Raw genomic sequence first — 23,460 nt, 5'->3', positions numbered from 1 at the left:
TGGCAAATGATAAAGAACGATAAAGGGCTACTATTGCAATTTCTTTCATATTTTGCATGGTTTTATATTAATTTATTCCTCCTTGTTTATTGATCCGAGTTAGGCATTTTCTGCAATATTGTTATTTTTTTTCAATATTAAAAAGAATAAGTACATGTAATGCTCTTTTGATGTAACTCCTCATAGTTTGAGTCAAATCTACATCTGTTTTGCTGTAAAACAACTTGGCCGCAACAGTTTCCACAAACTTTATCTGTTTACGTAACCTGGTCTATGTTTTATTTTAATTGCAACATCGAACCTTTTTATCGCCAGCCTCCCAAAGTTACATAATGCAGAAAATAAGCAGAAGCATTGTTTTGGGATTAGTGGTCGACAGTCTTAACACAAAGGCTAAGGACTTAGAATCCAAATAGTCCTTTATATTTAATTTCCCAAAACAAACATTTTTTATAAGAATATAAATGTTCTTGTCCTCAGAACATTTTAGGTGAACACAAAAGAAAAAAAGAGTCATTCTTTTCTTGATGGACAAAATATCTTGACATATTTTAGTTAAACGTAAATCCTTAAAGACATGTAGTGAAATCTTGGGAAAATTACCTGGAAGGGTTAAAATCCATGGGAAATGGCCCCTCCCTGTTCAACAAGTCTCTTGCTTGCAACAGGAATCCTGTTTACTTTCTATTTTACTCTTGCAATGGCTGCGTGGCTCTCCTCTAAATCAGTGCCTCGGAATGGCGGTAGACTGCTGTCAGGCTCTGTCTTCAAGGCTCCTGTTTGCTTCAGGGGCTTAGGAAGGACTTCTTCTGCCTCGGGGGCTGTTTCTGCTTTTCAAGATCAGCCTCGGACAATAGACGACCTACCCCGTGTCAGCCTCCTGGAAATGCTTTACAGGCTTGTGTTTCAGGGTTTTTATAACCGTATGCATGAGCTACAGGTATGCCAGGTTGCAGTTTGCTGATCCTCCTGATCTTTGGGTTCCTTAGACAGAAATGTTCAGTGGAAGAAAAGAACAGAGATCCTGGTTTTAGTTCCTCTGCATCCAAAATTTGTTAAATGCATTCCAGACAAGCATTTGGTCGCTCGGTTGAAATTATAATCAATTATTTGCAGACTTGGGTGTTGGGATTTTTCAATTTTCCTCCAGTAATAGAGCATAACTAATTTATCCTGCATTTTTCCACCAAATGCTCTAGAAAGGTATCAGTTTGTACCTAAAATAAAGTGTAGTGTTTTATTTAGAGTTGGATGCCATAATAACATTTATCACTCAGTGACTAGTGTGCTATGCTAGAAGTCTTATCTTTGTTTGTATACTAACCTCCAGATAACTGCTGGTCTCAGCTGAGTTTAAACCATTACTTTGCTTGCAATTTTGAAAAGCACAGCAATTAATTATGTATTCTCACAGGCCTTACGCAGGGGCTTCACAGCTAAACTGGTCCTTTTGTCCTCCATCAGCTCTATGAGAAGCAGAGATATGGGCCCATATACTTGAATGGCTTAAAGGCAGTGTCTGTGAACACCGCTAAGCTGCTGGAGGAGCTCATGAGGAAGGATGAGAAGTTTCCTTGCAGAGGAGACATGACCCTGTGGACAGAGTTCCGCGACATACGGGGATTAGGCTATGGGCCTTTCACAGAGTAAGGAACTCTTCTCTACCATTTTAATTCCTAAGAATTTATCTTATCCTGTCATCAACATTAAATGTAGATTTATTTCAAGTTTTCCAGAAAAAAAGTTCTTATTAGTGAAATACCCTGACCAAGAGCTTAGAAAAAAAAAACATCCAAATAATTCATATATACAGTATACATATAAATATATATATTTTTATTTAACTGAAACTCAATAGAAAAGTAGGGTTTTAATACCATTTAAAACACCAAATCTGTCTAATTTTACATCAAATCCTTCCCATTTGGATTTTTAATCATCCACTTTGTCAATATCTTTCATTCTACTGTCGAGTCTTCAGTCTCCAATTTTGACTTTTCAAATGTTTTTTTTTTAAATGTTTTTTGTTTGTTGTGCTTCCACTTGTTTCATGCTTTTAGGGAAGGGAAAAAGTGGTACGACCTGAGAACCGTGCTGAACAAGCGCATGCTTTCTCCAAAGGACTCAGCTCAGTATGATGGGGTTTTTAATGCCGTGGTAACAGACTTCATCAAACGGATTAACTTTCTGCGCCAGGGCAGCCCAACAGGAGACCTTGTACCCAACATTGGCAATGAGCTTTACTTGTTCTCCCTGGAAGGTATGAAACAAACCTGAATGCAACACCTCTGTCTTCTAAAAGAGTAATAAAAAATTAGCTACAAATATACCATGCTGATAACGCATCTGATGAGTTTTAAGGGACAAATCAACTCTTGACGGTGTCAAATGATTTATAGTTAACTACAAAAAGTGTTGTTCCAACTTTTTTAACATAGTGTTGGATTTTTATAAGTCTAGTGTTAATCGTCAAAAAATAATGTTTTAAACACTGTGTACTGAAGACTTCAGTCTCTACTATGGGTTCTGGATGTGGATGATCCCAGAGAGCACACTGGTCAAGTGTGTATATACTCCCCTAGCAATGACAGACCAGATGATTACCTTTTTCTGTTTCTTCTTTAATCTGGATTCGGATTTACAGTCTTGCATATTAGTATTTTTCTGTTTGTGTGTGGTTCTAAAACAGAATAAAGAAAACAAATAATACAATTATAATAAACTAAATTCAATAACCAAACCCAAAATAAAAGGTCTTAATAATAACAACTTAGCCTGTTATATCTGCACAAACCTCTATAGCATTAATACTCAAAAGATTATACCCAAAAAACTTGTGATATTAACTATAGGAGCTAAATAAAGCCAATAAACTTCTAACCAAAACTTGCTTAACTTAAGTTAGCAGATAATGTCCACACCCATAAACAAAGATATTTTACCCTAATATAAACACAAAACACTGGCTCATCGCTCTCATGGACGCACACTCAAAATAATAAAACTGAACTGCTCTGCAAACATGGCCATTTGCTGCTTTGTTAATTTCTGTTTCTGAAGGAAATACATGAAAAAAATAAGATTAAAATTCTATTTTTGAGTATTTCTTTATTCAAATGACTGTGAATCAGGAGCAGATGAAAAAGTGCAGTTGTTAAAAGCATGTAGTTGTTACGTAAAATCTGTAATTGGCAGGCCACAAGTTTTTTGTTCTACTCCATTTTTATGCATCCACTAGCAGACAAATGAATCGGTTAGTTCAAAAGGGGCCCAAGTCCACAATTGTTCAAAATAGAGATATTAAATGTTGTATGGTCTTCAAGGGAAAAGCTATCTGATTATGTGCAAAAAAGTCCCAAGTCCGTTGTAATGTATTGACTATGCTTGACATTTAAAATGCATTAAGTGCAAAATTCCAGGACTTGGTCCTCTCTTGCATGGGTTTTGCTTAATCCCATAGATGGCAGCACTAGTTATCCAAAATGGCAGCACCCCTGTTTAATTCAAGAAGGGACCAAGTCCAGAGAAATTAGTTTGCTAGTCCTCTGAAATTATAAAAGTGAGGTGCTTCAAATTATAGCATTTGTAAGCTATGAACTGGTGCTAAATCTGGGTAAAGTATTAATCATTTGGTGTAGCCTCCCTTTAGGCTACGCAATTAAAATCATTTCCTCGAAAACAAACATATTGGACTTGAGCCCCATTTGAACGATTCAAATGATCCTTTGAAATCTTTGTTTTCCTCGTCAGACCTGGCTCAGAACTGTATAGTTGGAGCTGCCGCTATGTAGAAAGGGGTGTCACACTTAAATTCATAGTGGGCCAAAATTAAGCAGTAAAGTAAAGTCACGGGCCAAACTCAATATTCCTTCAAAAATCAACTGCAATTGATATGTAATGCTTAAGCTTTTCATATAGTGCCTTTTTTGTGTCATATCAGTGGTTCTCAAACTTTTTCTCTTGTCCCCCCCCCCACCCACCCAGAAAAAACTGTGACAAAATAAGCCAAATATGTTAAACTTTAATACCATATCAAAATCGTAAACGTCCCTGGTGCTAGAGACTAGAAAAAAATTAAATGAAGGATCATTTACTTTGGTAAATCTTACTTTGTGTTGGACAGATTAGAAAGTGAGTTTGGTATTGCTGGATTTGTTTTTAAGTGGTTTGCCTCCTACTTAACTAACAGAACATTCTCTGTTTATATTAATGGGATTCTTTCTGATACCTCTCCACTCCTGCATGGCGTGCCTCAGGGATCTGTTTTAGGTCCACTGTTGTTTTTAATGTACATCTGCCCACTTAGAAAGGTTTTGAATAACTTTAAAAATGTTTCATACCACTTCTATGCTGATGATATTCAACTGCTCCTTCAATGACTCAGAACTCCATAAACTCACGGAACTACTAGATTTCCTTACCTGTGTTGAATCATGGTGCACAAGTAACAGTCTTCAGCTAAACTCAGAAAAGACTGAAACACTAATAATTGCCCCAGAAAACACAATCCCAATAATTTCCCGGCACCTTGGTTCTTTGAGCTCCTCTGTCCAGCCCCGTACCAGAAATCTTGGTGTCTAGTTTGACCACTCAATGTCTCTGGACTGTCATTCCAGACTTTTAATTAGAAATTGTTTTTACCGTTTACGTAACATAGCCAAACTGCGGGCCTTTTTATCTAAATCAGTCTTAGTGATGGTTATCCATGCTTTTATTTCTTCTCGCTTAGATTATTGTAATTATCTTTTTACTTGTTTTAATAAATCTGTTCTTAACCGTCTTCAGTTAGTCCAAAATCCTGCTGCAAGGCTTTTAACAGGATCTGACAAATGGGCACACATCACCCCCATTTAATCCTCTTTGCACTGGCTCCCGATCAAGGGGCGTATTGATTTTAAAATATTCATTTTAACCTACAGAGCTTTAAAGGGACATACCCCAAAATACTTATTACACTTAGTTTGTCCCTATACGCTTCTGGCCATGCCCTCTGATCCTCTGATCAAAATCTTTTAAAGATCTTTAAGACCAAATACAAAAACCAGAGGTGACCGGTCTTTCCAGGCCCCCAGACTCTGGAATGCCCTTCTCTGTCCCTTCGTGTGGCCGACACTGTTGATGCTTTTAAAAGTAAACTAAAGACACTTTTATTCAAAAATGTTTTTAGCTGACTGGTCTCTATTCTACGTGTATTTTCTTCTATTTAGTTTTGTTTTAAATCATTTTAATTGTTTCTGTGTTTTTATTGTATTGTATTGTGTTGTTTTTATTGTTCAGCGCTTTGTGATTTTATTTATGAAAGGCGCTATATAAATAAAACTTACTCACTTACTTACTTACGTAGTTTATAAGAACAATATCATTGAACCTATGTGGAAAAAGAAACAAAAAGTTCTGTAAATGGCTGCAATGTCCCTGCTTTGTGCTACACATTTTTTCAAAACGAAGTTGCAGGTTTGTTACTGCAACTCTCAAGCCATGCTCAGCAGGTGCTGCTGCGTTAATGGAACTCTCAGCCAGTCAGATTGAGCTCTGTTGTCTGTGAAATATTTTAAAAAGAATCTTCACAGGGATGACATGTGCTTTTTGAGACATGGAATTATTGTGGTGGTGCAAGAATTATTCCTTTCACCAAGTTCTCTCAGATTCAGTGTCAGTTTTAAAATCAGCACTGAATGAAGTTATTTGAATTCAACTCTCAGGATTAAGATAAACTCCCTTTGAGGAATCACTCTCAGACAACTAGATCTAATTGGATAAGTATTGAATTGACTCTAAAATATAAACACTGAAATTCTAACACTTAAATTTGCTGTGCAGGCATTGCCTCCATACTTTTTGAGACCAGACTTGGATGTTTGGAGAAGGAAATCCCTCCTGGCACACAAGAGTTCATCAATTCCATATCTGCCATGTTCTCCAACAGTATGGCAGTGGTGCTTATTCCAAAGTGGGGCCGTAATATACTGCCCTATTGGAGGCGCTACATCGCTGGCTGGGATGGCATCTTCAGCTTTGGTAAAATGCTGAAACCTCATGACTCATGATTCTGCAATAAAATCCTTCTCCATATCATGATTCATACACAACATTGTCGAGTCAATGTAGTCCCACACAAGTTATTGTATTTTATCTACGGATTAGATAACACATGCCTATTCTTTTATCTAGACCAGAAGCTATCTTGAATGTTCAGATAAATAAATAAGTTCACTTTCGCTTTGTTTGAAAGCACAGGCTAATTGCCGTAGTTTCTTGTGTTGGGGAACCTGTTTTTAATGGTTTGGTCAGGGGTTTAAATCCTATGCTCAACAGCAGTCATGAAGTCCTTGGGAAAGACAATTAACCTACATTGCCCCGATTCTTAAAAAAAAAAGTAATCCATTATTTTTTTTTAATTGTGTTAGCTGGATGCAACACAATATTCAACAATCTCATGGATACAAAATAAAACATTTCAATGAAAAATGGTTTTAAGAAATTAGAAAATTCCCTCTCTGAGATCATGTGGGGTCTTTGGCTTAGAGGTTTTTAAAGAAGTATTCAGAGTAAGCTTTTTAGTAAATATGCAGCTTTTTGCTGCATTTATTGCAAAACATCTGAAATGTAGCATGCCTCGGTATTGTTATAGAGCCATCCAAGGAATAAATGCATGCTTTGGTTTTAAAACCAGCATGCTTTTTTATTTTATGTATTTTTGCTGAGAACCTCATCACACACTCCCCGATTGCAGTCTTAGAAATATGTCAGCTTTGCATGAAATTTTTTTTAAGTAATTGCCTCTTTAAAATGTGTTTTTTTACTTGTCCTGTCCAGCAGCTGAGCAAACAGACTGTATAAGAGCTGAAGGCCCCTTGTGTTGCACAGATGAACTGTTTTTACGTCTGCATTAAAAAAAATTCCCCATAAAATACGTTAAAAGAGAACTAAAAACTGAACACGTGTAGGTTGAATTTACATTGTCTCCATTCACTTTTGTCTATGGTTTTGCTATTAACTAAATCATGACTTAACTTTAATACTCATTAGACAAAGTTTTGCAAAAAACAAAAAACAATGTATGCTTACATTTTTGCTAATTTTTCAGCTAAAAAACTGATTGACAAGAAGATGGAGACTATTAAACAGCGTGTGGATAATAACCAGGAGGTTGAGGGCGAGTATCTGACGTACCTCCTGTCTAACACCCAGATGAGCACCAAAGATGTGTATGCCAGCATTGCAGAGCTTCTCTTGGCAGGAGTTGATACGGTAAATCTTTTGCACCCAAACTAATTCATTACCTACATAACAAGTTTCAACTGTATTTTTCCAACCCTCTACTTAATCGTGTGTACAAGGATTTACACTGGTTTTCTTTTCAGAATACAAAGTTCTTGTGAGAACATTGTCAGGCATAGTCTGACATTTGTTATACGTCAAAAAAACAATCATCTCAGGCTAGTCTGGCTGTGAGGTGTTTGGAAAGATAGATAAAATGTATTCCACACTAGTAGTCCAATCTACCATAAAAACTCACACAAATGCGATTCAATATTAATGCATTATAGGATTAAAAAAAACAATTCACAAGTAAACTAGAGTTTATTTATTTTAAGATGAAACAACCTTTAACATCAGTTGGAGTCCTACCTAGTATCAAACTCAAACTATCTCTCCGTCAGAGTGGGATAAAGGTGAAACAGACTGACAACAACAAGCTATCACTCAGATATACGAGAGCAATTTGAAACTAGTCCAAAGTAATTAAAGTATGATGAAAGTGTTTTCACCCCATCCATCCATCAATTTCCATACCTGATAAATATCTTTTGGGGTCACAGGGCTGCTGGAGTCTATCCTGTTGATCAAAGGGAGAATACACCCTTGGCAGGTTGCCATGCCATATCCGTGCAATACAGCACACACCTTGGGATAATTCAGATTAACCCATGAGGCATAGTTTTGGACTGTTGGAGGAGGTCAGGGTGCCTGGGGACAGCCCATGCATGCATAAGAACATGAGAACATGCAAACTCCACACATAAAGAATCCTGATTTGAACCAGGGCCTTCTTACTGTGAGGAAAGAGTGCTAACCACCACACCCCAGCCCCCATTCTCCCCTCTTGTCAGATATTTTTGTTTATAGATAAAGTTTGTGGTCATCGTCGTGTGGTTTAGGGCATTGATGTCGTTTTTGGGATGCAAGATCCTGTATCTTAAATGGTTTCTTATCTACAGTATAAATATATGATTGGGATTTAGCACAGTGTTACCAGCTGATGATGTCACAGTCCTGCCCACTACTACCCGTCTTTTTCCTTTTCTTTTAATTCTATCTGGGATTCTGAATGCTTCTGCAAGAATTTTAATTTTTCCACTTGCATGGGACAAATTCTGTGCCTAGGACAATTTTGTCAGGTTTTCTAAGCATATCCAAGCAAAAAAAGGATAATTTCCCAAATGCATTGCGTCTTTTCTAAAACATGTTTTAGTCTTAAGTCTTTTTTTGTTCCCCATGTCCTTCATCGTGAGAAAAATGGCAGATGCTGTGCAATGCATTGCTTTCGGTGTTAAAAACACCAAAAGCATCGCAGTTGGTCTTTAAGTGATATTTTCATTAAAAAAAGGGGTTAAAGAGAAATCTATAGATTTTTTTTAACAGTGGTATCTCTGGGTTTCACATAAATGTTGACGTTGTATTGGACAATAACATATTCATGTTCTCTTTGCTGTTCTCTGTTTATCTGAACTAGTAAACAGAATAAAAGGCAGATATAAAAATCCAATTTGCTTTGTGAAAATATGATATTGGATTTAAATGACCATGTCTGGTAACAGTAGATTCGCTTTTGTTATATAGACCTCCAACACCCTCACATGGGCTTTGTACCAACTTTCCAAGGAGCCTGAAGTGCAAGAGAGACTTTATAAAGAAGTTTCTACATCAGTTCCAGCAGATCGCTTACCCACTGCTGCAGAGGTCACTCGCATGCAGTATTTACGGGCCGTTATCAAGGAAACACTCAGGTAAGACCAGTTGCAGAGCGTATAGTGTTTCAAGGAGAGTAGTCACTTTAGAATAAATTTGTCTTTTTTTCACTTGTTAGAAAATGTCATAGATCATCTGTCTATGCTTTCTATTATATTTTATTTTACAGGATGTACCCTGTCGTTCCAGTAAATGCAAGGATTGTAACAGAAAGAGGCATTACTGTTGGGGGATATCAGTTTCCAAAGAATGTGGGTTGAATTTGTTTTCTAACTCAGTCTTCAACCATACCTCATATTTAAAAAAAAATAAATCATTTCTATTGTGTTTTATCATTAAACTAAACACTTTTTTTTATTAACTTCACATAAATTACACACTGTATTATAAGAGAATTTTGGAGTCCAATTTAAAATTTTTTTCCTTGTGACTCCTGTAGACACCTTTCAACTTCTGTCACTATGCCATCAGCCATGATGAGGAGATCTTCCCAGAGTCCTTTAAATTCAAACCTGAAAGGTGGCTTCGTGACGGTCGCGAGAGACCAAACCCATTTGGCTCTGTTCCGTTTGGATATGGAGTCAGAGGTTGTGTTGGACGGCGAATTGCTGAACTTGAAATGTACTTACTTCTGTTTCAGGTATGTAGGGGGATATCTCTGAAAGGTTTTGACAATCGAATCGGTTAGTTCAAAAGGGGCCAAGTCCACAATTTTTCAAAATAGAGATATCACATGTTCTATGGTCTTCAAGGGAAAAGCTATCTGTTTATGTGCAAAAATGTCCCAAGTCCGTTGTAATGTATTGACTATGCTTGACATTTAAAATGCATTAAGTGCAAAATTCCAGGACTTAGGCCTCTCTTGCATGGGTTTAGCTTTATCCCATAGATGGCAGCACTAGTTATCCAAAATGGCAGCACCCCTGTTTAATTCAAGAAGGGCCCAAGTCCAGAGACTTTAGTTTGCTAGTCCTCTGAAATTATAAAAGAGAGGAGCTTCATATAATAGCATTTGTAAGCTATGATTTGGTGCTAAATCTGGGTAAAGTATTAATCATTTGGTGTAGCCTCCCTGTAACCCTTGTGCTATCCTAGGCACTTTTACATTGGGAGTTGGGTCATCTAGACCTACCAGACAGTGCGCTGAAACTTTTTTCTTCAATGATTTGTGATCCTCACTGGTGTCCATGGATTACAGGAAATTTTTCCACCTTTATCCACCTTTGTTATGGTAGGAATAACACGTCAATGCAAGGGTGGGGTCATCTAAGATAGCACAAGGGTTAAGCTATGCAATTAAAATCATTTCCTGGAAAAACAAACCTCTTGGACTTGTGCCCCTTTTGAACTAACCGATTCAATTAGAACTGTGAATCTGTAGCTGGGGATGGACTAAAACATAGAAAGTATGGAAGATTTCAAAGTAAGCTTAGAGAAAGGAGATATTAACATATCCAAAATGTTCCTGTTAGATTTGGATGTGAATCAGGAGCAGACAAAAATGCAGCTTGAAAAAGCTTGCAGCTGCCCCGTACAAATTACAGTTGGTGAGCCACAAGCTCCTTGTTCAGCTCCATTCTGATGCATCCACTTGTAAACAAATAGATCCATTAACGTCTTCATTTCCCCCGTCTTAGTTGGCATCTTAAGTACACAGTTTACAGTACTAAACCAACTGCAACATTTATCACTTAATTAACTTTGGCTTCTTTTTTTCTTCTTTTCCTTAGCTCATAAGACACTTTGAAATAAAGCCAGATCCTGCAGTGGGAGAGTTGAAAAGCATCAACCGCACAGTTCTTGTTCCAGACAAGCCGCTCAGCCTTCACTTTGTGAACAGAGGATGAAAAAGTTTGAGTTGCTTTTTCAGATCGGTTTGATTGAACCAAGGTTTATGTGCTTTTTGTTCAATGATAAATGTGTATCATACTGTGGGAACTCAAAAATAATTGAGCATAAGGCATACAATGCATGTGTAAATTTAAGTATAGCACATTTTATGCATTCCACATTTTATTTTTACACTTAAAACATATTTTTTCTAAATGCTACACATTAATTAACAAAGCAGCTGTTTTCATTTATCATTTAGAATCATTAAGTAACTCAGCACTTCTTAAAATATCACTTAGCTTTTCTTGCATCATGGTAATGAGAAGCAATTTTAAAAATAGGACACCATAGATGTGCAATAGATGCTCATCGGAGAAAATAATCTTTTGAAAACATTGGTTTTCTCATAATCTGTTTTCTTGTTTTGTTACAACTTCCTCTGCAAAAAAAAAGAAGCTAATTACTGGTAAAATTATGCAATTACATCTGCAGAAAGGTTAGTTTAAAACTCTACAGGTTAAAAAAAATAGGTATAGTTGACTAAAGAAAGTAATAGATGGGATGGCTTGGTTGAGGAAAAGATGTAAACATTTTTTCGAATTGCATCATTCACTTTAACAATTTATCGAAAATACATGAAAACACAAGAAGCAATAAATTTCCAATACTGGGGGGGGGGGGGGGGGGGGGGGGGGTGAACCCTTTTGTTTCTGTTTCTGGAATGTTGTGATCATAAGACTCAGGATTCGGCAAAAGCATGCAAAGCTTCACCTGTGATATGAACTAAAATTAAGGTCACATTCTGTTTTTCCATTTAAGGAAGTAATCAAACACTCCACTGTCATGTTTTCATGAACACTGAGGCATGTGTAATTTTAAACAACAGACTAATCCATTTCCAGTTGGAACTTTTCTGACTGAGCTGACTGCTCATATAAAGTAGCATAATCAAAGTGAACTGACGACCAAACTGCCCTCCTCTTGATCTTTAAAACAATGTCAAATTTCTTGTCTACATAATTATTTTACTTTGACAAAGATTAACTAAACGGCAAATTAGTTTGATCATTGATGTGAATATACTCCTTAGAACTTCACCTCAGGGCTGCTGGGCGGGAACGGCGGCCAGGGGCCGTGCTGGGTGGCTGGCCGCTGAGGCGTGGGTTGGGGGGGGGGCTTGGAATTCTGGGGCCTGGGGGCCGGCTGCCCTTGGCCGGTGTTTTGCCCATGGCCGGTTGCTTGATGCAGGCCAGGCCATGCTTGATGCTTGATGCATGGCCTGGCCCCCGGGGTCAACGATGCAGCCACAGCAGAGGGGTAAAGGGGTTAATTTATTGCATTTATTTTTGGGTTTCTCTGGGCAAAGGGCTTAATTTATTTATTTTCACTTTATTTTATTACTTTACGTTACCTTTCTTTTTTCTTTTATTTTTTCCTTTTCTTTAATTTATTATTATTATTATTATTTGTTTTGATTTATTGATTTCTGTCGAGCATTGTAGTCAAAGCAATAAAGAATTTACACATATTTATCAAACTCAATACAGAAATGATAAAATGCATAGATTAAAAAGACAGAAAATAAAACAATACAAAAATGTCATCACATTTGCTTAATTAAATACAGTGATCATTAACCTAAAGTATAAGTAAAGCTTGATTTATTGCTTGAAAAAGAGTGGGAAGAAGCAAGCTTATATAATCCATCCCCTATATTATTAATTCTTTTTTTTTCTTCTTTCTTTTTCTTTTCATTTTTTCTGAGGGAGGGGCCCTGGGAGGGGGGGGGGTGTTAGTGCTAGTTCCTCACGAAGGTCAGGGGCATGAGTGGTGGGGCTGGACCTCCTGCCCCTCAGGTGTGGCGCTGGGCCCCTTCCTTGATGACTGTCTCTCTGAGCTGGCGGTGTCGAAATTTCCGGTCTCTGTCTGTGGCTGGCTGGCCACCCTCTGGTTTCCCGGTCACCCTGGGAGGTGAGGCTCCTCCTGCGACTGGCTGGGGGGCCGGTCGCTCGGGGGGAGCTTTCTTCCCCCAATTGTGCCCATTCGCCTGCTCTTTCCCGCTCCCACGAAAACGAATTTTGCACACATGCACATATAAGGCTCCAGGATTTGGATGGGTGGGATATGCTGGCGGGGCTGCCTGGGGGTGACTCTCTTTGGGGTAACGCTGGCACCCGCCCTCCTTTCCACTCGCATATTCGATCTAGGGTCTTGTGGGGATGGTCTGGTGGAGGGGGCCACGGTGAAACATCTGGGCTCACCTCTCACCGATCCGCCCTCCAATTTTAACTCTCACTTTAGACACCACATACTGCATGTTGGCACCACACACACAGCAAACGCCCACTTACACAGAGGGGAACCCCGGGGTGAGGGCACTGCCCCACTGGACACCTCCCATTTTACCTGCAGCACACACACTACACTACCACACCACAATACATTGGTAGGATCAGGGAGGAGCGGCTGGTCTTTACCCGCCTGGTCCTCTCGGGGCGGCCTGGCATGTGGGGATCCTGTTGGCTAGAGCGGTGGCCAGGCATGCGGTGCTAGGGGTCAGTGGGCTGGAGGGGGTTACTGTGTAGCGACGGGGGCGGGGGGGGGGGGGCAACCAGAAGAATGCGTGTGTGAGAGTGCATGGGTGGGGACACGCCTGGGGGCTACCTCGCCAGTGCCCGCTGGGGCTCACCCTCCCTTTTGCAGAGTGTTGGGTGGGGGGGCTGTAGAGGGTAGTGTAGTTTAGGGGGAGGTAGGGGTGGAGCTGTGGTTGCGTCATGATCGTTGGGTTGCTTGGGTCGGGCGCCGGGGCTGGCCTGTGGTGACGAGGAGCCGGCTGGGTGGTGTGCTACTCCTGGGCCCTCTGGGCCCTGGCCTCGTCCTGGTTCTCGTCCTTGTCCAGCGCCCGGTGGTCCCAATGGCTGCCGCTCGGTACGGCGGAGCGCGCCTGTCCTGTGGCCTGGGGGTCCTGACGCTGGGTTCACATATGCCTTCTAGTGTCGGAGGGGCCCCTGTTGGTGGGGCCTCCTCTGCACCTGGGTGCACGTCAAAGTCGCGACTTTGACGTGCGTTAAGTGTGACGGATGTAACAGAGAGAATCTGGTCACTTTTCAAAATAAAACTTTTTTTTTTCGGGAAAAAAAACAATAAAATGGAAATTATTTTTTCTTTCTGTGCGTCCCCTTGCCAAAATTTGCCCGGTGCCAAGTGTCCCGCGGTCCGGTACCGGACCGCGGGACACTTGGTCCCCGGTGGTTGGGGACCACTGATCTAGCCCCACAAGACTGTGCGCTGAACTTTTTCTTCAATACTTTGTGATCTTCACTGGTTTCCATGGATTACATGAAATCCTTTCCACCTTTATCCAACTCTGTCATGGTAGGGAGAACACGTCAATGGTCATCTTGACACCATAAGATAGCACAAGGGTTAATAAATATGAATTATTTTGCCCTTTGTGTTGTGATTTGAGACAACTTTAGTTGTAAGGACTCTTCGTATAAACTGAACTGAGCAAATACAATAAAGTAAATATAAAAAGAAACAAGATCTTTACACTGATGGATTATGGATGTTTCTCAGAAGAGAACACAGGGTTAGTGCAGGGAAAGTGTTGTTTGACAGCAATTTGGTTGTAAATTATTTGCAGAATGCAGACAGACGAAGACATGTGTCTGAAAAAAATGTTCTCAAATGAGTGGGTTGACAACCTAGAAATAATCTCATGGGGTAAAGTAAACTGCTCTGCTACATTTTCAAGGGTATATCAAGGAGCAACAGTTGCTTGTTGTTTTCACCAACACAGACAAATGCTTCCCTTTCACCAACACCGACAAATACTTCCCTTAGCTATTTTTTTAAATAGTCGGATTAGGACAGGTCCAGGACAACAACCTTGTTTTACTGTTTCTCTGTGAGACCCATAGACTTTTAAATGTAAAGGAAAAGCATTTGAGTGTGAAAAAGTTTAGAGAAGGTTCAAATATATATTCTAAGAAAGGTAGAACCAAGTCCACACTTGCTGTTCTAGATTTAATGCTAACCATGAAGCACCAAATATTGCAGTTCCTCAAAGAACCACTTGAGAGAGACTGCAGAGGAGCAATCGACCTTTAAAACCACCCCTAAATTCTAATTACAACCATTTTTATGGTGACAATTCAGCGCCTATGTATTGCGTATCAAAACCGTATAACCATGAATCAAAACCCCAAATCTGCGAATCAAAAAGAAATAACCCAAAGCAAAATCATATTTCTCAGCTGCCGATTTGTTTTCTCATCATTCTGAAATTGTCTTTTTGAGTTGCGCTTTTATTTTTGTTTTGATGCTAAAACCTGTCGGATGGCTTCCCTGCTGAATTCTAAAAGCACTTTTGGAATATTATATCTCCATTATTCATCAGAGCAATTACAGAAATAAAACAAACCTCAATACTTCCAAAACACACAAATACAGCAGTCATCTCTCTGCTCGCACACAGTGTTTAATTTATACTCATCATACTTTACAGCAAGAATACACCATCGTAGCTACCTTAGATGCAGAAAAGGCTTTTGATAAAGTCAATTGGACCTTTCTCTTTAGTGTCATGGAAAAATTCGGTTTTGGGGAGTCATTCATTAACTGGATTAAGACTCTCTACAATGCACCTTCACCCACAATAGCTACCAATAGTATTATATCACAGAGCTTTACGTTGCATAGAGAAAATAGACAAGGATGTGCAGTCTCTCCTTCCATATTTATTGTCTTTATTGAACCATTACCAGCAGCAATACGACAGAACCTAAACATAATCGGAATCCAACCATCTCTAGCCCACCATAAAATTAGTTTATATGCTGATGATGTTTTATTGTTTCTATAAAATCCTCAATCATCATTAAAAAAAAGTTACACAATTAATTAATCAATTCTCAAAAATTGCAGAATACTCTGTCAATTGGAACAAATCCGCTATCATTCCATTGAATAAAACTAAATGGGAAAATACAGCCCATACCTCAGCTATTCCGGTATGAATAAATCACATCACCTATTTAGGTATTAAAATTTCTGCAGGGGCCTCAGAGCTGGTTAGCCTCAACCTTACCCCTCTCTTTATAACACTAAAGGATGACCTGCAACCCTGGGTAAATTTACTTATCTCCATAATCAAGCGAATTTATATAATCCCACCCCTGCTTAGTTAAGTTGTTTTATAGTTTTACAGTTTTTGTAATCCGGTTCTGATCCAATAGATCCTTTTCAAGTAACAAAATGATTGATTCGTGTTGCATGAAGACTTACTGCAATCAGATGCCTTTAAATCTATTGCACTAGTTAATTTGTTTTGGAAGACACAACAACATTAACTAAGAAGAATTTTAAACCTCAGATACTTCAGCAATTTTGAAATGGTATACTGCTAATAGGCATGGCCGGCCCTCCCTATACGCGAATTACGCAGCCGCGTAGGGCCACCGTCACCAGCAGGGCCCCGAAGTGGCGACAAAAAATAAATTAAAAGAGACCCAAATCTGGCAACCCATTTCATAGAACTTGCTTACCAACTTGTGCTCTGAATGTTGTGCAAAAGAAAGTTGCCTGCTCTTTAATGATCCCCCCCTGTCAGCACACATGAACCAATCTGGCAACCCAAATAATGACGTTACACCATTTAGCAACGATTGGTCAACATAATTGCATCTGAGCCTGGCACGGTGTGAATTTACGAGCGCATTTTGTTTCAATAAAGTTGGGAAAAGAAAAAAACGAGCACATTTTGTCACGCTGATCAAAGCGACAACAAGAAAACGTCATGCCTCAGAGACTTTATCCATCAGGAGCTTACGGTGGCCCTGAAGTGCAAACCATTCAACAAATCACTCGATACAAAAACATTTTTAAGATCACAGCAACAATTTAAAAAGCGTATTACATTTTAGAAAACAAAACAAAATTTCAGAAACCAAAACATAAAAAAGAAAAAAAGATTTCAGAAAACAAAATTAATTTCCACAAAAAAAATGAAATAAAAAAAATGAAAACATTTCAGAAAAACAAAATGAAATATTAAAAAATGAAAAACATTTCAGAACACAGAATGAATTTCCAGAAAACAAAACGAAATCTTCAAAAATGAAAAACATTTCCAAACCGGAAGAAGCAGGTACTATGGGACAACGCTGATTGGATGATGATGTTTGTCAATCATTTGAACTGAAAAGTATTTTAAATGAAGCGATGACGGATTTTATCGTCCAAACAACAATGTACCATGATAATTCCCGTATTTCCCATTTACATATTAAATCAAAAATGCAGCAAACAGATAATGAAGGTTTAAATTATTTTTTGAATATTTCGTCTGAAGCAGAACGGTCACCCGGAAGTAGTTTGTGTGGATGACGTCCGTTCTGCAGGTAAACAATGAAAGGGACGATAAAACGTTAACATAAACGTTAATCTTTGAATATTTAGCGGATGTGATGACAGAACGCACACAGAAATATCAACACCAACCAGGTTTACAAATGTTTCGAAATGTCGTGAGAGGATTCTGTCTGAAGCAGCAGCTGCGAAGAAACGGGTGTTAAAGACGGCGCACATCAGGAAATGCAGTCCCGCCATCCACTGATAAGGTATGGAGGCACATTTGTTTGATCTAATAAATGTAGCGTTAAACGTGATTTCTAGGTGGGTGTTTACAGACAGATCCAAGATCCTTCAGTCATACGTTAATGACAGGTTACCTCATCAGCTGGAGAGGGGGGGTCACGTGGGCAGGATTCTCAGACAGGTGTACCAGCAGCATAAATCAGCAAAGCTGTCAGGTAAACTGCAGCAGTTTGTGTCTCAGAATAACATTTATGAATGCTTCTTATTCACACTATTAAGATCTGTGACTTTGGAGTGTGTCAGTGCACAGAAACATGACAGTAAATGACTGGATGTGCACATCATCAGACACGTCCAGGTGTGTAACTAAAGGTGGCAAAGTCTGTAGTGTAAAATAAATCTTTAAAAAAAAACGTTTTAGTCTTTCAGGCAGAGGAGGAATACCAAATTGTTTTAGAATGTATTTTTTATAAGACTGAAATAATGTATTTTATTCTGAGTTTGGTGTTTTGACCCCTCCCTAATGAATTTCTGGTTTAACCCATTTTCTCCTCATTTTGATGAACTCAACTTTTTCCTGAATGAAAGATGAACGGTAGCTGATGTTTTTCTGTCAGGGATTTTTAATTTATTAATTTATCTCTGTCAGGGATTTCAGTGGAGCTGGAGTCCAGTGCAGAGGAAGCTGCAAGCATGTACGAGCAGGAACTGGCGTCCCTTACCTGTGCATCTTCCTCTGGATGTGATGCTGAGCAGCAATGTGGACAAACCTTTCCTGACATGACTCTTTTTGATATAGTTGTTAAGCACAAACAGACTTTCCCAGATGCATTTTTTCCTCTAATAAATGTGACTGACAGGTACGCTGAGTAAATGCTGAATGTAAACGGAACATTTGATTGACTGCATGAAGAAGCCCATAAAGGAAAATCCACATCTGTTTCTTTGTTTCTGTTACTGAATAACGTATTCATGTTAAGTTTTCAATAAATATACTGCATTGCTATGAAACAAATTTGTTTATTTTCATATCCATTATTACAATCCTCACGTCAGCATTCAGTTTTGTCATTGACAAAGAAACATTTCTAAACAACAGCTTTGAAAATCAAACATCAACTTTGTTAATAAAGCTTTAAAACCTAAAATGGTAAACATGGAAAAACTCCTAAATGAAGCTAGCCTAATATGAACATTTTAAACTGGAGTTTTGCTTAAAGGAACATTAAGTTGTTTGGAGTTGTACAAGTGTTTGATGCGATTCCTCAGATGTGATTTCCAGATTATCAGCCCGACACTAAAGCCAGGAATTGTGCTTCGTTTTTCACTCCCCACTGCATCATTTACAACTAATCAGGCTTATGCAGCAGGTTAAAGACGTTTTTTTAAAGGACCTGCAATAAAAAAAAAAAAAATAGATATTAAGGTTAAATAATATTTATTGATTACATTTCACATAAATCATGGTGACTTGCCTGTACACTGCACAATGATATGAATGACTTTAGTCTTCTTGTATTCCCATGTAGAGCTGCCATCTGTTCTTCTGCAGCACAAACCTTTCTGGAACTTCGCTTTGAGAAACTTCACCTGCAGAAATATCACATGTTAATTCAATTAAGTATTTTATAAACTTTAAAGTTCATTTTTAAGTTTCAGTATATGTGTATATGCATGGTTCTAAAATATACAATGCACTTAAATATTATTTCCCATAAGAACTTGTTTACTGATTTCAGTCTTAAAGTCGATTTTTAGCAACACTGATGCCATATAATTACTGTATAAATCCTAGAATCAGGCTGGCTCGGAGCTTTTTCTCTCATGTTGTCACCGAAAACGGGAACGGCTATCATGTGAAGACGGTTCGTCTCCATCGGGTTCTTTTTGCGCATGCGCAAGATAAAAAGAAATTATCTTTTCAAAGCAGCACTTTAACATCCTAAAATTAACATCCTTAGAGACATGTGACTGACAAAAGAAAAGATCACAGAATTGATTCTTACCTAAAGATGATTGACAGCGTGAACCTCGCAGCCGTAGACATTAGCGCACAGCGTTCAAAGTAAAAGTGCTCACAAACTACTTCCGGGTGACCGTGTGTCAGGCGAAATGTTAAAAAAATAATTTTAAAGTTCACTAACAGTTTGCTGCATTTTTTATTTGATATATAAATGGGAAATACGTTGATTATTATAGTACATTGTTGTTTGGACGATAAAATCTGTCATCTTTTTTTTTTTTTTTTTTTTTTTTTTTTTTTTTTTTTTATTGAACTTTTCAAATACAAAACATACAAACTCCAGCAGAGGATGAATACACCACAAAATACAAAAACACTAATGGGGGTAAAAAATACTCTCAGTCATAAACATTAAGTGTTGAAACACTTACAAAAAATACAAATAAAAAATAACAGGAGCCAAATGATAGCACAGGACAGACACTAGAATAAAAGCCACAAAGAAATTTGTTTAGATATTTTTTTAACACCTACCGAGGATTGTAATCTTTTCAGTGAGGAATAATATAATTTAAAATCGTTAATAAAACCTGGGAAGGAGGGCTTGGAACCTCTCCACTTGCAACAGTGGATATGGTATTTTCCTAAAAGTAAGATGATATTAATGAAATTTGAGAAAGAATCATCAATATTTTCCATAAACAGCATGACATCAGAAATACCAAAAGGGGGAATATTCAGTTTTAAATTAATCCAATTCCTTATTTGAGTCCAGAACTCTTTGGAGTAATCGCATGAAAAAAACAAATGTTCCAGTGTTTCCTCATTGGAGTTACAAAAAATGCAAGATTCCACGTCAAATTTAAATCTGCTTTGAAGAAAATCGGAGACAGGATAATATTTATTTATTATTTTGAAATGAGTTTCTTTTACTTTGGGCAGAACAGGCCATTTAATATACTTTGAGTGTGCTTTAACTAACAGAGATTGGCTGTTGAAATAAGAGAAAGATCTAAAAGAGGCTCGATTATGGACATGATAAATTCTTTCTTTTAAACAGTTGTTCAAAAGATTGTTATTTAGTTTAAAATCTAAGAAATTACATCCATTTATCTGTAATTTTGGTAATGAGATAATTGTTCTATGAGGAGTAAAAACAGTGTTCTTTATTAAATGAATCAAAGCAGCAGGAATAGCTCGACATACTTTTTTAAATTCTTTAAGGCTGCAGGTGAGACTGTATTTATCTATAAATGAAGAAAAAGTCAATAAATTACCGTCACTGTCAGTTAAATCTGTAACAAAAAGAATGTTTCTGTCAAACCAATCCTGTTTAAATATAGATTTCCTACCAACTAATACTGTTCTGTTATTCCATAATGTTGATCCATGGGGGGTAAAATTGTGAATAAATATCATTTTCCAAAACTGAAGAACCTGTTTATGGAAGTTGGACAAAATGAATGGAATCTTGTTGACTTCAAAATCACATTTCAAAAGGAAGTCTATGCCTCCTAAATGTTTAAAAATGGATCTTGGGATATGAAACCACATGGAGTTACTATCAACCAGAAGAGCTTTTAAAAAATTAATCCTGAAAGTACCGACCATAGCTTCAAAATCTAGAGCATTGATGCCACCATTATCATAACTTTTGACCAGTTGGGAACGTTTGATATAATGTGTTTTGTTTTTCCATATGAATTGAAAAATAATAGAGTTAACTTTCTTAATGTTTGGAGGGGATATGTATAAGGAATAGCAGGGATAAATAATCTTAGAGACGCCTTCTGCTTTGGTTAACAGATTTCTCCCAAAAACAGTTAAATCTCTTGTCAACCAGCGACTTAAACTTTTCTTTATATCAAACAATCGATTTGTAATGTTGACTTCTTCCCTCCTTAATGTGTTTTTAGACAATAACACACCCAGATATTTCACTTCATGAACAACCCTAATGGCTTCAATAGTTTGGTGCTGACACGAGTGAACGGGGAGGATTTCACATTTGGAAATATTTAGCTTCAAGCCTGATGCTTTGGAAAATAACTGAAGCCTACTTAGAGCTTTAACAACCTCTGCATCGTTTTTTAGAAGTAAAGCAGTATCATCTGCAAACTGACTAATTTTGTATTGCTTTTCAAAAATAGAAATACCTTGAATATCATGACTATGTTTTATGAGGATGGTTAATAACTGAGTGGCTAATATAAACAGTTTGGGCGAGATGGGACAACCTTGTCGGATACCCCTTTTAATTACAAATCGGGGAGTAATTCCTGGATTTAAGGAAACTGAACTATAAATATCATTATAAAACATTTTAATAATATTACAAAATTTATCACCAAATCCTAAAAATTTCAGGGCTTTAATTAAAAAGGAATGCTCCAATGTGTCAAATGCTTTATAAAAATCTAGAAATAATATTAAACTATCTGGGTCAACAAAGTCACAATAATCCAATAAATCTACTACCAACCTGATGTGATTATGGATATTTCTTCCTTTAATGAATGCTGACTGACACTCATCCACTAAATCCTTCAGTCCTCTGTTTAGACGTTCTGCAAAAACATGAGCCAAAATTTTATAGTCATTGCATAACAAAGTAATTGGTCTCCAATTATCCAAATATAAAGTATTTTTATTAGGTTTGGGGATTAAAGTGATTAACCCCTGTCTCATTGTGTTAGAAAGGCTACCTGCTGAGATACATTCTAGAAAAGCTTCATGTAACAAACGTCTAATATCAGTCCAAAAGAATTTATAGAATTCTGCTGTTAAACCATCCAAGCCAGGAGATTTCCCAGAGGACATCTTAAGAACAGCAGCATCCATTTCCTCAATGTCTAAATCGTTTTCCATAAAATGTTTAAATTCTAAGTCAATGTTTTGGTTCAATCCTTCAATGCTTTCGAATATAATTTCACAGTCAGCTTCGGAATGATAGGACTTATATAAATTGGAGTAAAATGTGTGTATTTCTTTGTTAATTTCCCTTTGGTCTTCATAAACAAAATTATTTACTGATAGTTTGTTAATTTGCTTTTTTAATTGCCTTTGTTTTTCAAGATTAAAAAAATATGTGGTATTTTTTTCTCCCTCTTCAATCCAGCGAGCTCGGGATCTTACAAATGCACCTCTAGCTTTTTCAATATACAAAATGTCTAACTCGCTTTGTAATTTATTTAATTCTAATAATTCCTCAGTCGACAAATCCATCTTTTTACATAGGTCATTAATATTTCTTAAAATATTTTGTTGTTTTAGACGTTTCAATCTTAAAGCACTTTTACTAAATTCAATTGCAAGACTTCTAATTTTAAACTTAAACCATTCCCATTTACTCACAGGTGACATGTCCAAGACATTCACTTCTGTTATTAATTCTCTAACCTTGTTGCAAAAACAGGAGTCTTCCAAAAGCATATTGTTGAATTTCCAAATTTGAATTAAATCAGTTACTGACCGATTACATTGAAGGGATAAAGAAACAACACAGTGGTCTGTTAAGGGGGAAGCAGAAATGGAACATTTATCAATATATTTTACTAATGATGAAGATATTAACCAATAATCTAACCTTGAAGATTGTCCATTTCCTGCAGCATTAAACCATGTATATTGCCTGGTCACTGGGTTCAGAATTCTCCAATAATCAACTAAATTGACAACATTCATAAAATCAACCACCAGATCATCAAACTTGTGACATTGTGCTCTAGGTGGATGTCTGTCTAACCCAGTGCTTCTCAATTATTTTTTGCCAGGCCCCCCCTAGGAAAAGAAAATGTTTCGCGCCCCCCCTGACCCCCCCCCCCACACACACACACAGACACACTCGCGCGGTGACAATACATCAGGTCAGTATCTATAAAATTTGTATACCTAAAATTGTATCTTTTAACACTAACAAAAGAAAAAAGCAAAATAAATCCACTTTCAACAAATATTAACTTTATTTAGCCACAGAAACCCTGTTCTAGTCTAAAACAGAAAAGAAGCTGAAAGTACCTGAAATAAAAAAAATCTGTCATTCCTTATTTAAACTAGAAACATTTTGACCAACTGAACCATTTGATGCTGAA

At 37.5% G+C, this 23,460-nt stretch overlaps 1 protein-coding gene and 1 long non-coding RNA gene across 2 annotated transcripts; one reads left to right on the top strand and one right to left on the bottom strand.

Annotated features, from left to right (window-relative positions):
- Positions 1 to 624: 624 nt before the first annotated feature.
- LOC101156051 (sterol 26-hydroxylase, mitochondrial) lies at positions 625 to 11,261 on the top strand. Its single transcript, XM_004081817.5, has 9 exons — positions 625 to 940; positions 1,465 to 1,646; positions 2,061 to 2,260; positions 5,821 to 6,018; positions 7,088 to 7,251; positions 8,845 to 9,011; positions 9,143 to 9,224; positions 9,413 to 9,613; positions 10,704 to 11,261. The coding sequence occupies exons 1-9, from the start codon at positions 629 to 631 to the stop codon at positions 10,818 to 10,820; spliced, it is 1,623 nt and encodes a 540-aa protein (XP_004081865.4). The 5' UTR covers positions 625 to 628; the 3' UTR covers positions 10,821 to 11,261.
- Positions 11,262 to 18,662: 7,401 nt separating this feature from the next.
- Positions 18,663 to 19,534, bottom strand: LOC144988676 (uncharacterized). The gene is made up of 3 exons (XR_013652648.1): positions 19,413 to 19,534; positions 18,882 to 18,996; positions 18,663 to 18,800 (listed from the first exon to the last, which is right to left on the bottom strand). It is a non-coding gene; the product is annotated as an uncharacterized LOC144988676 (long non-coding RNA).
- Between the last annotated feature and the right edge of the window lie 3,926 nt (positions 19,535 to 23,460).

Source organism: Oryzias latipes, chromosome 21, assembly GCF_053564925.1.
Source record: "Oryzias latipes strain Hd-rR chromosome 21, Olatipes_Hd-rR_3.1".
NCBI classification, from domain to species: Eukaryota; Metazoa; Chordata; class Actinopteri; order Beloniformes; family Adrianichthyidae; genus Oryzias; species Oryzias latipes.
The sequence above is the reverse complement of the archived record's forward strand: the minus strand, read 5'-3'. Positions and strand labels throughout refer to the sequence as shown.

Bases quoted from the DNA above. Each gene is read 5' to 3' on its own strand.
- LOC101156051 (XM_004081817.5), top strand. From the start codon at position 629: ATGGCCCCTCCCTGTTCAACAAGTCTCTTGCTTGCAACAGGAATCCTG. The intron at 2,261-5,820 runs GTATGAAACAAA...TTTGCTGTGCAG, and splicing joins TTACTTGTTCTCCCTGGAAG to GCATTGCCTCCATACTTTTT. The intron at 9,614-10,703 runs GTATGTAGGGGG...TCTTTTCCTTAG, and splicing joins TGTACTTACTTCTGTTTCAG to CTCATAAGACACTTTGAAAT.